This window comes from Danio aesculapii, chromosome 11 (genome assembly GCF_903798145.1).
Source record: "Danio aesculapii chromosome 11, fDanAes4.1, whole genome shotgun sequence".
Lineage (NCBI taxonomy): Eukaryota > Metazoa > Chordata > Actinopteri > Cypriniformes > Danionidae > Danio > Danio aesculapii.
In genome coordinates this window covers 45,088,959-45,105,472 of record NC_079445.1, presented here as the reverse complement: position 1 = coordinate 45,105,472, position 16,514 = coordinate 45,088,959, and the positions used below count along the sequence as shown (strand labels likewise).

Genomic DNA, 16,514 nt, shown 5'->3' with positions numbered 1-16,514 from the left:
AAAATGTTTTATTTGCCCTGAGGTTGAGTAAACAAGAAGCCAATTTTATTTTTTAGCTCATCTATAACCTTCAATATTCAACAAATGCATTTCAGCAGATGCATTCAATAATACACTCTTAAAATGCTGGGTTGTTATAACCCACTGTTGGGTTAAATATGGACAAACCCGAAATTTGGACAAATTCTTTTAATTACATTATTGAAATAACACATTTTAACTCAACATTTGGGATTATCCAAATCTAACCCAACATCAGGTTATGCATTTACTAGACCAGGGGTCACCAATCTCGGTCCTGGAGGGGTTTAGCTCCAACTTGCCTCAACACACCTGCCTGGGAGTTTCAAGTATACCTATTAAGATGTTGATTAGCTTGTTCAGGTGTGTTTGATTAGGGTTGGAGCTAAAATCTGCAGGACACCAGCCCTTCAGGAACAAGTTTGGTGACCACTGTACTAGACTGTATGCGTCTGCTGAAATGCATCTGTTATTATTAAATAATATTAAAGGGTTAGTTCACCTGTAAATATGTTTCTAATCTACTTTAACTTACCCTTTAAAAGTGTCCACCAATGCCCTTGGTGTATAGAATGAACACGAGACCAATTTAAGAAAACAGCAATATTGTATTTCATTAAAAATGTACAAAATATATCTACATGAAACAGCTGAAACATATTTCTGTGTACCGAGTTCAAAAGTCCAAGATAACTGGTTGGGTTCAGAGCGTTGCGATCTCTAGAGAGCGCCGTGACGTTTCTTTGATTACATCAATAAATCAAAACAAAGCAAGACTTTCAAGTGTCATGTTTAACATAGCATCATAATATCATATATGCATATTCACTTTGGAAGCTCTCTTTTGTCGAGTAGAAATAAGCATAGGAAGTATAATATTACATTTCATTTACAGAATATACAAAACCTCTTGGCGTCCATTGGAGAAGACACAAAAGATTCAGTCCTGTTCTGCTAATAATAATTCCTGCATTCGCTTGTGCGCAGCGAGGCACTTGTTCCTGCGTCATCAGAAGTCGTATAAAAATACAGGACCGTCGCTAATCAAACTCTCCATCTGTCTGCTCATATGTGCTGTACATACACTGGTCTAAGGCAAAGTATGGCTTCTTGAAGAAAACAAAAAGATGCTACCTAAGTCTCGACTAACACTATACAGGATAATACACTCTTAAAAAGCATTTGAAAACATTTATGCAATATTATGTCCTTGCATGAAGTCACTCAGGTTTTTTTTTTTCCGCAAACTGTATCTGAAATCGCCCCCTGTACAATTAATGGTGCGTATATGAAATCATAGTAGACGTTCTGAAGTGCAATCAATCCAGTAATGCACTGCAATAATAAGCGTACAACCCATGCACACTCAACAGCTAGGAAAATGATGCACTGTGAAGCCTCATTCACACTAGCAGCGATGACTTCGTAGCTGCCTGTCGCTCTGGGTGGCGAACAGATCTGAGCGCGGAGAATCCAACCAGCCTCTGCAGGAGCTGAGAGAGGAGAGAGGGAGCTCTACTGGCGCTCCTATTGGCTGTCGCTCAAGAAAGTCGCTCTTCATTTGCATAAAGTTGAAGGATTCTTAACATTGCCGCGTCGCTCGACACGTCCACCTGATCACCAACGACTGATGTCGATTATGTAGACAGAGGTCGCTGGAAATCGTTCATGGTGATATGAACGGTCGCTTGTCGCTTTGCTGTTGTGAGTCGGTTGTAGTGTGAATGAGGCTTGAGAGTTGAATTTCCATGCCTGACCACTAGATGGCGTCAACAGTAGAATCCAATTGGTGTGAGTTTCAAATGAAAATATTAATTAATCAACTCAATGTTTATATTCATGACAGAAATTAAAATACTTTAATAATAGACAGCTGGATAAGTGGTGAATAACTAGCTCAGGGTCTGACCAAAGGGTTTAAAATCTAATCAACCAGCAAAACACAAACAAAACAGCATCAATAATGCCGAGTTCAGCATGATTTTAGACCCGATTTTCACTCGCCGACAGGTTTTGAGAAATCGCTCACAAATGCCTGAGATCACAGGCAAATCATTGCTCGTTCACGTGAGTAACAATCACACAGTGTGAACCATCAAACACACCATCTGAGAGAATCACCAATGAGTCGCAGACGCCCGTCAGGTATTTAGCATGCTGAATATTAGTGATGTGACGTTGTGCGCCGAGGCTTCGAGGCATGTATCAAAAAAACGATACATCTCGCAGTGAAGCAGTGTGCCGGAGCTCGATTCGTTTTACCATCATCACGTGATCAGTGACGTCCGAAGCTTCACTTTCGCCTATACCCACGTGACTGCTTCCAATTTTGATTCAAAGGTTTAAACACCCCCATGGGTTAGTAAAGTGTATAGCGAGAGATTAGGCGTCGATTACATACGTTTCTACTGTTTCAAAGCACTGCACCGGTCCCACACACCAGTAATTAAACTAAAATACAACAGTAATTTATAGTAAAAAGGTTTTGAAGCATACTAAAGTGTATTAGCGTATTTTTTACAACTATCTTTTAAGAAAACCACTGCATATCGTAGTATAGTGTTTAACAGAGACCAGCTGGCGAGCGCAGCGCGAAAGCTTCATTCACATAGTGCTTTCACCTACCATGCTGGAATCGCTGGTTCGATCCTCACTTGGAACGAGTGGGTGGGTGAATGACTAGTTGGAATAAGATAAATGTAAATACTTTTGAATACCTTGGATTTTACTTCAGGCATCTGTGGTGTAATGTTATATACCTTATGTGTAAAAACTACAGTAATTGAGTTGTTTGTTTATATTACTGTTGTATTACTACATGAATGAGTTGGTCAGTTGTGAACATTTGACATGATTGCAACACAGTGCTGTCCCATACTCTAACCAGCAGAGATCCTCATCGAGCTCTGATTTAGAAAGCTTCAAGTAACGAACCTTTTTCCAATACAATTGAGTCGAGTGCTTCACTGCTTCAGAAAGCTTCATTTCACCATCACTACTGAATATCTGGAGCTGGATTCAAAATCATGCTGAGTGAAATGTGTTCTGATTGAAAATAACATCGGCGATTATATACAGCCAATAAGAAAGCAGCATCCACTAGTGTGGGTATCTGCAGGTTGAGGGAGACGTTAAGGGTTTTATTTCGGTCTAGTTGAACTCAAGAAATGAAGTGAAAACTAGTGGAAATTTGAAATCACGAACATTAAAGACGACAGTAGACAACCCACGAGATCGTGTCATCCGCCAGTTACAAAACTTTATAGGACTTTTATAATACTGCAATTCCCAACGAAAAACTGTATTATATTTGTCAAGATGAATTGTTTCTTCGGTGCACCGCGATACAGATGCGGATAATTCGGTATCGGTTCAGTAATAATCATAACCAGGGCTTGATATTAACTTTTTTGATCACCAGCCACTGTGGCTAGTAGTTTTCCAACATTACTAGCCACTCGCCATTTTCACTAGCAATTTTATCGTTGGGAAAATATATTGTATACACATAAATATGACTTTGACATGCTAAAATGACTTTGGTTTTTGCGTTATCTGCACATGCCTCCTCATTCATTTCACTTTTTGTGTGTCGTGTATGAGCTCAATAATCATGAGCAGATGGGTCATGCTTTCATAGTATTACAATCAGTTTTCATTTCACGCAATTTTCAGAGCTCAAAATGAAGGATTTACCAAATGTATCTCTGACCACACTTAACATAAAGAATTAATTATTTCTCAGCCACAAATTTTAAATGCGTCAAAACAAGCTAAATATAGCTGTATACTATACTTTTTATTTAACAAAGCATATGCACAGTAATCTGTCCTGGCTAACGGTCCCAGATCAGCAGTTAACTACACATAAACAGGGAGTTAATCTTCCATTAAAGCAATGTTATTGTAAAAAATGATAATTAAACCATATTAACGCAAAAGAAAGCAGGTAAAAACATACCGTGTGATAATGAAAGGATATCACACACACGGGTAATGTTAGACCCCCATAAATAATCTGTTCAAAGAATAGTTAAAGCGAAAGCAGCTGGTGCTGCTTACAATAAGTCAACTCTGGAACTCTTGAAAGCAGCAAGACTGTGGGTGCATGTATATTATTTTTGTCTAGTCTATGTGAAAGATAAGCGATCACATCAGTTGTGTTTCTAGACACAGTTGCTTCACGCAAGGAAACGGGAGCGCGCATGCGTTATAAACAGTCGCACGCATCACCTCAGCTGTTGATTATTAGTAATAATAGTAATAGTGATTCACCTGCTTTGCTCACGTGAAGTTGCGAACGCAATTATTTTTGTCAATAAGTTTTGATTCAGCATTTGTTTTTACCGCTGTCACTGTGTCTGTCGTGTGCACACGCAAATGGAGGATCTGCGTGAACGGCTGCAGATGTACAAATCTACATTTGCTGAAAGACAGTTTGGGCCACTTATCAGAATTATGGGAATTGTCGGACTGACAAATTTTAATTGGACGAACATAGTCTGAGCCTTACCCAGAATATAAAAATACATATAAACACATTAAGATCATTTACTTTATTATTATTATCATTACTATTGGAATGTGAAGAGACTCTCAACCAGTACAACCAAAACTGTGACGATCACCTACTGCACCTTTAACACCGAAAGATATACCACATGATGACTATGCGTTGTTTTCATGTCACTTCTCGCGTGTGTTTGGTTGTGAGGTGTAGTTTGCGGAACGAGACAAGGTTATCAGAGATTCTTCCTATTGTAAAGTCACTCAGTGTGAAACCTCCTGCCGCCGATCCATCTTACAGTGTAAACAAAGCAGCAACGGAATGATAGCCCAGATCGTCATGCAGTATGGAAACATCTGTGACGCCACTACTTTGATAATCGTGCAGTCTGAACTCGGCATTAGTGCACCAAATTCACTCACGTGTTTACATTCACTCCTGGCTTCAAGTGCACTACAGTTAAGGGCTAAATTATTCGCCCTCCTGTGAACGTTTTATTCTATGTCAAATATTTCCCAAGTGATGTTTAACAGCGCATTTTCACAGCATTTCCTATAATATTTTTTCTTCTGGAGGAAGTTTAACTGGAATAAAAGCAGTTTTAAAATGTTTAAGGTCAATATTATTAGCCACAGCAATGCAGTAATGCAGCAAGAAGGTCGCTGGTTCGAGCCTCAGCTGGGTCAGTTGGCGTTTCTGTGTGGAGTTTGCATGTTCTCCCTGCGTTCGCGTGGGTTTCCTCTGGGTGCTCCGGTTTCCCCTACAGCCCAAAGACATGCGGTACAGGTAAATTGGGAAGGCTAAATTGTCCGTAGTGTATGAGTGTGAGTGAGTGTGTATGGGTGTTTCCCAGAGATGGGTTGCAGCTGGAAGGGCATCCGCTGTGTAAAACATGTGCTGGATAAGTTGGCGGATCATCCTGCTGTGGAGACCCCAGATTAATAAAGGGGCTTTGGATAAAAGCGTCTGCTAAATGACTAAATGACTAAGCCGAAAAGAAAATGAATGAATGAATTATTAGCCACAGGTGGCACGGTGGCTCAGCGGTGAGCACTGTGGCCTTACAGCAAGAAGGTCTCTGGTTTGAGTTCTGGCTGGGTCAGTTGGCATTTCTGTGTGGAGTTTGGATGTTCTCCCCGAGTTGGTGTGGGTTTTCCAAACACATGCACTATAGGTGAAGTGCACTAGACACTACACTGGCCGTATACAATACACTAAATTGGCCGTAGTGTATGAGTGTGTGTGAACGAGTGTGCATGGGTGTTTCCCAGTACTGGGTTACAGCTGGAAAGGCACCCGCTGTGTAAAACATATGCTAGATAAGTTGCCGGTTGATTTCCCTGTGGTGACCTCTGATGAATAATGGACTAAGCCGAAGGAAAATGAATGAATGAATGAATAACTAGCCACTTTAAGGATTTTTTTTTCAATTGGCTACAAAACATACCAATGTTGTCCAATGATTAAGCCTTTAAATGTCACTTTAAACTGAATACTAGTATCTTAAAACATATCTAGTCAAATATTATATGCTGTCATCATGGCAAAGATAAAATAAATCAAGAAGAAATGAGTTATTAAGACTATTTTGACTTGACTGTATATATTAGTGCACCAGTGTAGGGAATAGAGTGTATAGGAGGCGATTTCAAACACAGAAATGTCTGTCTCTTTAAATGTTGTGCTTCCTGTTTTTCTATGACATCATATTGAGGAATTTGCTCTCCTCCGCTAGCGCAGTTAACATGGAGCTCATGTCTCCGATGGCCATGTTACTGATGCCTGCGGCCACCGGCGGCAGTGTCACCGAATTCCTGGGTGTGGTGAGACGGGAGGAATTCTGGGATAGGCTGCGGAGGAGGAGGGCTGGGCTTAAAGTTCCTGACATGAGGCTAGAATGATCGCCGTCATCTAGCATAGCGTCAAAATCAATCTGCGGGGGATCAGCTCCACTTGAATCCACCGTACTGGAGACTTGATTGGTTTCAGGGGAGCCCACTGAAGATGTCCCACAGTGCGTTGCAGCGCTCGAATCAAACATGTGAATCTGGCCGGTGTAAAACATGGTGCTGGATTTTTTTGGGCTTGCCTCGGAGGTGTCGTATGCAGGGCTAAAGTTGGACTGTGCTGCACTTGTTGTTGTTGTTGGCCCTGAATGTTGCGTGCTGTAGGGTTTGGGTTCTGTGGGCGGCCTTGGCTGTAGCAGCAGGTTTCCGTTCACATTCTGGGACGCTACGATGTAGCCTTGCTGGTTGGTGCTCATCTGGGAGTAATTTCCTTGATTATTTGGAAAAGTGGCATGGCTTTGGGCTTGAGCGCGTACCCTATTATTCTGTACGCCACCAGCTTGAACACTCAGCGATTTACCAGACGGGTTTAGCAAACCAAGACTGATGTCATTCGAAGCAGAACCCTGAAGGTAACCATGCAGAAACTCTGCGTTAGCCTGCCTCTGATTGATCCTCTGGGAATTAAACTCAACATTGCGCTGTACGGGACTCGGCTGGGCAAGGTTGTGGCTCATCAGACCGACTTGCTGGTTGGAGTTGACATTCAGAAATGAGCTGAGGTTTTGTTTTTGTTGGAGGTTTCCCCGCCCGGATCCCTGCTTGGTTTGGCTGCGAGATGAATCCACCGTCCCTGAACTGACCTCATTCCACTGCACCGGCATCGGGATCTTTGTGGCATTGGGCGAACCTGGAAACGTCTGCTGAGAGCTTGCTGTTTGTCTTGCTACAGCATTCATATTCCCCTCTACTAAAGCCAGACGTCTCTGGAGATGACAATGCTGTGGAGACCCAAAGCTTTGATTCTGGTACGCTATGCCTGTATGTTGTGGGGAATCTGCATTTTGAGTTGTGATACACTGAACCGAGTCATCAGTCATCATCAAACCATCTTCAACACCATTGCAGCTCTCCATATCATCCGGCAGAGCTTCCATCATCACGTTCTCAGAAATGCTCGGAGCTCGAGGTGGATATTGCTGGCGGTTGACATTACTCTCAGACATGCTGTAAAAGTGTCGGCTTGATGCAAGAGGGTGTAATGTTGGATACGGGTTTACACTGTTGTACAGCGAATGCTGCTCAGCTGCTACTCGTCTAACTGGGTCGCTTGCTCTTCGAGTAATGTTTGCTGTCACCTCATGGGGTAAAACGCTCCGGTTGGCATAGCCGATGTCACTGCACCTTCTGGGAACCAAAGGGGGGTGTATGGGGATTTCATGGGAATCTCCTAACAGAGTCTTGCAGTCTATGTTAGGCAGAGGCGTGGGTGGTGCTCCGCCTGTGGCGGCAGCATATTTGGCTTTGAGTCTGTAGTGTTGTGCAGGAGTCAAACTGAAGATTCCTCCATATATGCTGGCCTCGCTGGACCTTCGAGACAGATCGGTTGAAATGGGGTCATAGGAGTCAGCAGAGCTGATGTTGTTGAGACGGCCGCCAGGTTGTGATGTTTGGCTGGACCGACGGCTCGAATAACAAGGTGATATTCCGGATGAGCGCCGGCTGAAGGTGTACGCAGAGCTCACAGTGCTGGCCAGGCTGTCCCGACGCTCCACCAACTGGCTTAACACTGTAGTCTCACCAGGACAGAGGTCGCCCAGACGCGGGCTAGAGATGGAAAGCCCTGGATCACACAGACCGTCCAATAAAGAACCTGCCATAAAGTAGAAATGACAAACTTAATTTCTGGATTGCATTTGTTAGGACTAGACGATTTAATCAAGACAAATTTCATGGAAGTTTTGTCAGTCAAGCTGGAGTCCTGACATCTTATCCTACCCATCAGATTATACTACCAACACTGTATTTGTATTTGGTTCTGAGGTTGGGATTAGGGTGATATTACAGCCTTATATTACACTTCTCCACATTCAAATGTACACTGGTAGCAAAATCTGATGAGTAGCATATTGCTTGATTTTAATGGAAGTCAATGGGGCAAAAACAGCCACCAACATAACCAAAGGGTAGTACATTTTAACAGTACATAAGGGTTAATTCGATTAATCACCCATCCATAGCATCAGTGTTTGAAATGTGATTGAGTTATGGATTACTTTTCGTTAGTTTACTCACCGGTATTGATGGGTGGTAGTTTGGTGCAGGGGACAGGAGGAGCTGTGTTTGCCCAGGAGCATGAGTCCCGCACCGATATTAGCTTCTCCTGCTTCAGGTGTGTGAGTCTGTGGGCCGGGCCGGCATTCTTGCGCAAATGAAGGCCCAGAAGTCCTGTGGAGACGGTGGAATCCACAATGGGCACGTCATCCAGGGCACTCAGATCTCCCACGCTGCCCCCGCTGAGTCCCGCCGGCTCTACTCCACCGCCATGGAGGCTGGCACTGCCAAGCGGTGACGGCTCGCTGCTGCATGATGACTGACCACCAGGGCTGGACTGATACATCTGAGGACAGGGAAAATGGGAAGTTTGATTATCATTTAGGAGATCAATGGAGAGAATGACCCAGACTGCATACAATGCTCAGCATAAATGAGTGGAAAGGAATATTGATTTAGATATTGAGCTGATACAGACAATATATTTTGGTGCATTTAAACAGAACAGTCTTATTAAACAGTTACGTTCATTAAAATAAGACTTTGGTCACCAAACATCTTTAGGAATAGAAAGATAATACATGTAAATTCATACGAGTCTAACTAAAAATACTAATATTTCAGCTAAATTTGATATTTTTTATGTTTCTCTTGATTTTTGTGCACTAATATTTGAACTCTGATCTTTTTTTGTGTTAGATTAGCTCCAGTTTTGGCTTCATTACTTACTAATCTAATATATAGGCACAGATATGTTATGGTGAATCATCCTATAGATCTGTAAGCTTAAGATCACAGTCCAATTAGCACACCAATAAAGCAAGAGAAACATTAAAATATCCAATTTAGTATAATCTTTCTATCCATCTATTTCTCTATCTATTCCATCTATCTATCTGTTTAATAAAGTGGTGACGGCTCGCTGCTGCTGCATGATGACTGACCACCAGGGCTAGACTGATACATCTGAGACAAAGAAAAATTGTAAGTTTGATTATCATATGGAAGATCAATGGAGAGAATGACCCAGACTGCACACAGTGCTCAGGATAAATGAGTGAAAATGAATATTTTTCATCCATTTCTTAGTTGAAATAGACAATATATTGTATTTTGGTGCATACGGTTTTATTAAATGGTCATGTTCATTAAAGTAAGAGTTTAGTCACTGAACATCTTTAGGTATAGAAAGATAATACATTTAAATTCAAATTAGTTATTGCATTAATTTTAAGTTAATTATTATTGCAAAATAAAAAAAATAAAACAACTAAATTTGATATTTTTTATGTTTTGTTTCTATTTTTTTTCCTGTTTATTAACATTTTATTTATTATTTTTATTTATTTTTTATTTTTTTCCCAACAAATTAATTTGGATGTGCTCATTTGATCCTCATTTTCATTAGATTAGTTCAGTTTTGGCTAATGCATTTTCACAAATATATTATTGTAAATCATCCTACAGAAAACATTCATTTAAAAGAGCGATCTGTGAGCTTAAGACCACAGTTTAAAAATTAGTACACCAAAATAAATCAAGAGAAATATTAAAAATATACAATTTAGTTAAGATTTTGTAGCTTGTTTTTGAATTTAATTGTATTATGTTTCTATTGCTGAAGATGTTCGGGGACCAACCCAGGCTCATTTGGAAAATGTACCTCTATATATATTTCTGGAGATCGCTAAATACATTCCAGGAGCTACGTTTTTTTGCAGCTTTTGCTTCCATGAATCCACCAGAGGTTGCTGTGTATGCTTTTTCATATCTCAAATTTCTCTCTCGAGTGCCATTCGTGCCTGCTGTTTTCACAGAAATCCACCAGAGGCCGCTGTCGACTGACTGACCGATCGACTGACCGATCGACTGACCCACCGTTCTCCTACTCTAAACCCAACCAATAGTGTTTACAAAAAACACAGATTAACCCGATCACCCTCTTCCCTAAACCCAACCGACAGCGTTTTAAAAAGCAATCCTTGCCCTTGCCTGGTTTTTACCACGTTTTAAGATTTTACCATATTCTCACCCTGTTATTTACTTATTTTATTTATTTATTTTTTTGGCTTCTGTTTTTTGTCCGACCTGCTTTCTAGAATCGTTCTTTGGCAGACTCAAACCTCACCGTTGTGTTCAACTACTCTCTGTGTCTCAAGTCTGCCGGCATAGAGCTACTGGGCAATCTGGTAACAGCGGGAAAGCCGTCCATACGGAGGTAAGTGTCAGCTGGTAAGCTCAAAAAGGAACGGCACCGTAGCGTCCGTTTAAAAGACGTAATGCAGCCATATATACCTCTGGCTACATATTTAGCGATCTACATGTATATAGGGCTACGTTTTCAGAATGAGTTTATGTTGCAACCCTCTTATTTTAATGAACATCACTGTTTAATAAAACAGTTTAGTTTAAATGCACTAAAAATGATTGCCTGTATTCACTTTGAAATAGATGAAAATATTAATTTATATTGTGATATGAGACTTTCGTCATGTCACAAACCCCAACATGACCCTTACAATCATATCATAAATCAAGAGAAACATTAAAAATATATATATATTTGTTGTTTTTGCAATAACTTGTGTGAATTTAAAAATATTTGGTGCCCAAACACATATTTTCATGAACATCACTGATTAATAAAACAGTTTAATTTAAATGCACTAAAAATGATTGCCTATATTGAATGAGAAATATCTAAAAATATAAATTTTCAAACAGAGGTGTACTCATTTATGCAGAGCACTGTAAATAACACAACTTATATTGTGATATGAGACTTTTGTCAAGCCCAACATCACCCTTACAATCATATCATATATCAAGAGAAACATAAAAAAAATTGTCGATTTTTGTTCGAAAGATGTTCGGTGACCAAATTATTTTATTGAACATAACTATTTAATAAAACTGTTTTGTTTACGCACCAAAAATGATTGCCTATATACACTAATAATGGATATATGTATATACTGTATAACAGCGTATATCGTGATATGTGATTTTCATCATATCACCAATCCCAACATCACCCAACAATCATTTCAGAAATCAAGAGAAACATGAAAAAAATTGTCGATTGTTGTTTTTGCTTGTTTTGCTTGTTTGAATTTAAAGATGTTCGGTGACCAAACTCTTATTTTAATGAACATCACTGTTTAATAAAACAACATTGATTGCTTATATTCACTTAAATATAGATAAAAATATTAATTTACAAGAAGAAAATGTAGTCATAGCACCGTATATAAAACAGCGTATACCTTGCCAATCGCCAATCCCAACATCACCCAACAATCATAAATCAAGAGAAACATAAAAAAATATAAAATTAAGTAGATTTTTGTTGTTTTTGCAATAACTTGTTTAAATGTAAATGCATTATCCTTTGATTCCTGAAGATGTTAGGTGCCCAAACTCTTATTTTAGTAAACATAACAGTTTAATAAAACAACATTGATTGTTTTTATTCACTAATATATCTAAAAATATTAATTTACAAGAAGAAAATGTAGACATTTATGCAGAGCACCATATATAAAACAGCGTATATCATGATATGTGATTTTCATCATATCACCAATCCCAGCATCACCCAACAATCATTTCAGAAATCAAGAGAAACATAAAAAAATATAAAATTAAGTAGATTTTTGTTGTTTTTGCAATAACTTGTTTAAATGTAAATGCATTATCCTTTGATTCCTAAAGATGTTAGATGCCCAAACTCTTATTTTAGTGAACATAACAGTTTAATAAAACAATATCGATTGCTTTTATTCACTAAAATATCTAAAAATATTAATTTTCAAAAAGAAAATGTAGTCATTTATGCAGAGCACCGTATATAAAACAGCGTATATCGTGATATGTGATTTTCATCATATCGCTAATCCCAACATCACCCAACAATCATTTCATAAATCAAGAGAAACACAAAAAAAATTAAAACTTTGTTGATTTTTGCAATAACTTGAGTGAATTTAAATGTATTACCTGCTATTCCTAAAGATGTTCGGTGACCAAACTCTTATTTTAATGAACATCACTGTTACTGTTTTGTTTAACGCACCAAAAATGATTGCCTATATACACTAACAATGGATATATGTATATACTGTATATAAAACAGCGTATATCGTGATATGTGATTTTCATCATATCGCCAATCCCAACATCACCCAACAATCATTTCAGAAATCAAGAGAAACATGAAAAAAAATTAGTTGATTGTTGTTTTTGCAATAACTTGTTTGAATTTAAAGATGTTCGGTGACCAAACTCTTATTTTAATGAACATCACTGTTTAATAAAACAACATTGCTTGCTTATATTCACTTAAATATATCTAAAAATATTAATTTTCAAGAAGAAAATGTAGTCATTTATGCAGAGCACTGTAAAAAAGACAACTTATAACATGATATGAGACTTTTGTCATATCACCAACCCAACATGACCCATACAATCACATTACCCAAGTGTAAATTGCACATAATGAGCATATATGAAGTCGAGGTTTGGGAAAACACCCTTCCTCAAGACACATCCTAATTTTTATTTTCCTCCCCCCCCCATCCGCGATCTTTCTAGAAAAGCTAGGTTAAGTGCCTGACAAATCGTTATTTCCTATGGCAAGCTCTTTGTGCATTATGCATGTGGCCTGGCATGAATACACAAAGGGGAAAGCTCTCAACATAAATAAGGTACGCCGCGTCTTTTGTATTCACGCCATTTGACGGCGCATCCCCTTGAATGAAGCTAATGTATTCTGTCCCCACGTGAACCCTTCTTGATCACAGCTTGATCACTGGCACTATTTGTTCAGGACACAAAAAACAGTCCCACTGATATAATATTAATCCACTAATGGCTTTTATCCTTGAGTGGCGGGCGGGAGTGTTAGATCTCGGGATTGCATGGGGATTGGGCTGGATTGTTGGGGTGGGAGCCCATGGGAAATTAGACGCCCTCGGTAAGCCAACAGATCTCAGGCAATTACAGAATGTAGGGGTCCAAATTTATTTTTTTTTGATGCCGTGATGAATTCAACACCCAAACGACTTGGACTGAAACAGGCAGATACTCTACGTAGTGTATCCTGAATTTGCACTGTGTGTGAGCTTGACATGAAAAGGAATGTGTAAAGAGAGAGAATGATATATGAGATTTTAGCATGCATACTGTACACACGGGCAGCTGACGTGACACGCTCAAATAGAAACCTTTACTTTTTGACTTTGTTTTGATTGAGTTTAAAGGGGTAGTTCACCCCAGAAATTTTACTCACTATTTACTGTCCCTCAAGTGATTCCATATCTTACTGAGTTTCTTTCTTCTGTTGAACTTTAAATAATATAATTTGATGAAAGCTGAAAACTGGTAACCACTGACCTTAATAATAGGAAAAACAAACACTATGGAAGTCAATGGTTACAGATTTCCAGCATTCTTCAAAATGTCTTCTTTCTAAAGAAAGAAACTCACAAAGGTTTGGAACAAGTAAAAGATGAGTAAACAATGATCTGTCTCTTTAAGGCATTTGTCTATGGACAGGGTTATAATGCCTTTTCTAAATCAAATTTAATCAATTTTCGAACACTTTCACTTTTGCACTTTTTGTGCAAATTGCATATTTAATGTACATACTATATACATGCTTCATCACATTATATAAAAATGCTACCCGTTTTTTATATTATAGTGTATTATAGTATAGTGTATTATAGCATAGTGTATCATAGTATAGTACAGTAAAGTAGAATAGTATAGTATTCTATAGTATAGTATAGTATTCTACAGTTTATTATCATAGTATAGTATACAGTATAATAGTGTATTATAGTATAGTGTAACAATATAGAATTCTATAGTACATAATAGTGTAGTTCAGTATAGCTTAATGTAGTATAAAATTCTGTGGTACAGAATAGTGTAGTACAGTATAGTGTTATATAGTATAGAATTCTAAATTATAGCATAGTGTATTACAGAATAGCACAGTGTAATTTAGTATTGTATAGAATTGTATAGTATTCTGTAGTATTCTAAAGTATAGTATAGTGTAATATAGTATAGTATAGTGCATTATAGTATAGTACAGTGTGATTTAGTATTGTATAGTATTATATAGTATAGCATTGTTTGGTATAGTGTAGCGTAATATAGGATAGTCTAATATAGTGTAATATAGTATAGCATTGTATAGTATAGTGTATTATAGAATAGCCCAGTGTAATTTAGTATGTTATAGTATTATATAGTATAGTATAGTGTAATATAGCATAGTATATTATAGGGTATTATAGTATAGTACAGTGTAATTTAGTATTGTATAGTATTCCATAGTATAGTATAACGTAATATAGTATGGTATTGTGTATTATAGTACAGCATAGTATTTTATAGTATAACGCAGGGTAATTTAGTATAGTATATTATTCTATATTCTATACTATACTTACTATGCTATGCTATGCTATACTATTTAGTATAGAATAGTGTATTACAGAAAAGTATTATAAAGTATAGTGTATTATAGTATAGTATATTGTAAGTAGATATTGTATAGTATTGTATTATATATTATAGTATAGTGTAATACAGTATAGTAGTGTATAGTATAGTATATTATAGAATAGTACAGTGTAATTTTGTATTTTATAGTATTTTATAGTATAGTATAGTGTATTATAGTATAGTATATTGTAAGTAAATATTGTATAGTATTGTATAATATAGTATAGTATAGTGTAATATAGTATTGCATTATTTGGTATAGGGTAGTGTAACATAGGATAGTCTAGTATAGTGTAATAAAGTATAGTATTGTATAGTATAGTATAGTTTGGTGTATTATAGTACAGAATAGTATTTTATAGTATAACGTAGGGTAATATAGTATATAGTATATAGTACTATTCTATAGAACAGTGTAGTATAGTTTACTGTGTTACACTACAGTATAGCATTATATAGTTTAGTATAGTGTATTATAGTATAGAATTCTATAGTATAGAATAGTGTATTACAAAATAGTACAGTATTCTAAAGTATTGTATAGTGTATTATAGTATAGTATATTGTAAGTAGATATTGTATAGTATTGTATAATATAGTATAGTATAGTGTAATATAGTATAGCATTATTTGGTATAGGGTAGTGTAATATAAGATAGTCTAGTATAGTGTAATATAGTATAGTATTGTATAGTATAGTGTATTATTGTACAGTATAGTATTCTGTAGTATAGTGTAGTGTAATATAGTATAGTTTAGTGTAGTGTATTATAGTACAGTATAGTATTCTATAGTATAACTTATTGTAATATAGTATAGTATACTATTCTATAGCATAGTATAGTGTAAGGTAGTATAGTATAGTATCCTATAGTATAATTATGTATAGTATAAAACAGTATAGTGTATTATAGTATAGTGTAACAGTATATAATTCTATAATATAGAATAGTGTATTATAGTATAGTGCAATATATTACTCTATAGTATAGTCTAATATAGTATAGTACAGTATTCTGTAGTATAGTAGTGTAATATAGTATAGTGTAGTGTGGTATACTAAGGAAAATTGTTGATGGCATGTTCAACATTGAATTGTTATCATCTACTCTTTTAAATCTCATTTCCTCACATCTTAAATGTATCACATTTCCTCCTAAATGTATATTTATCTTAATTTCATTGTTCACAGATGAAGCTGTAATCTTCACAAAATGTAATTGTCTTCTATCACTGCTTAAAAATACACCAAATCACACTAGAAGCAGATGTGCAGACTTTAGAGTTTTCATTTTATGCAAAAGAAAAAAATATACTGTATATATTTAAAAATTTTAAATTTTAAAAAGTTATTCTTATTTATTTAGTAAGATACATTATTAAAGCAGCACAACTACATTCTA

The 16,514-nt window shown here is 37.0% G+C and overlaps 1 protein-coding gene across 1 annotated transcript in view; it reads right to left on the bottom strand.

The window, feature by feature from the left end:
- Nucleotides 1-609: 609 nt before the first annotated feature.
- Nucleotides 610-16,514, bottom strand: part of gli2b (GLI family zinc finger 2b) — a 158,236-nt gene continuing 142,331 nt past the window's right edge. The window contains exons 13-14 of the mRNA XM_056467953.1: nt 8,611-8,935; nt 610-8,188 (exon numbers count right to left, since the gene is read on the bottom strand). Coding sequence (XP_056323928.1) covers nt 6,225-8,188; nt 8,611-8,935 — 2,289 coding nt within the window. The 3' untranslated portion in view covers nt 610-6,224. The remainder of the gene's footprint in view (nt 8,189-8,610; nt 8,936-16,514) is intronic.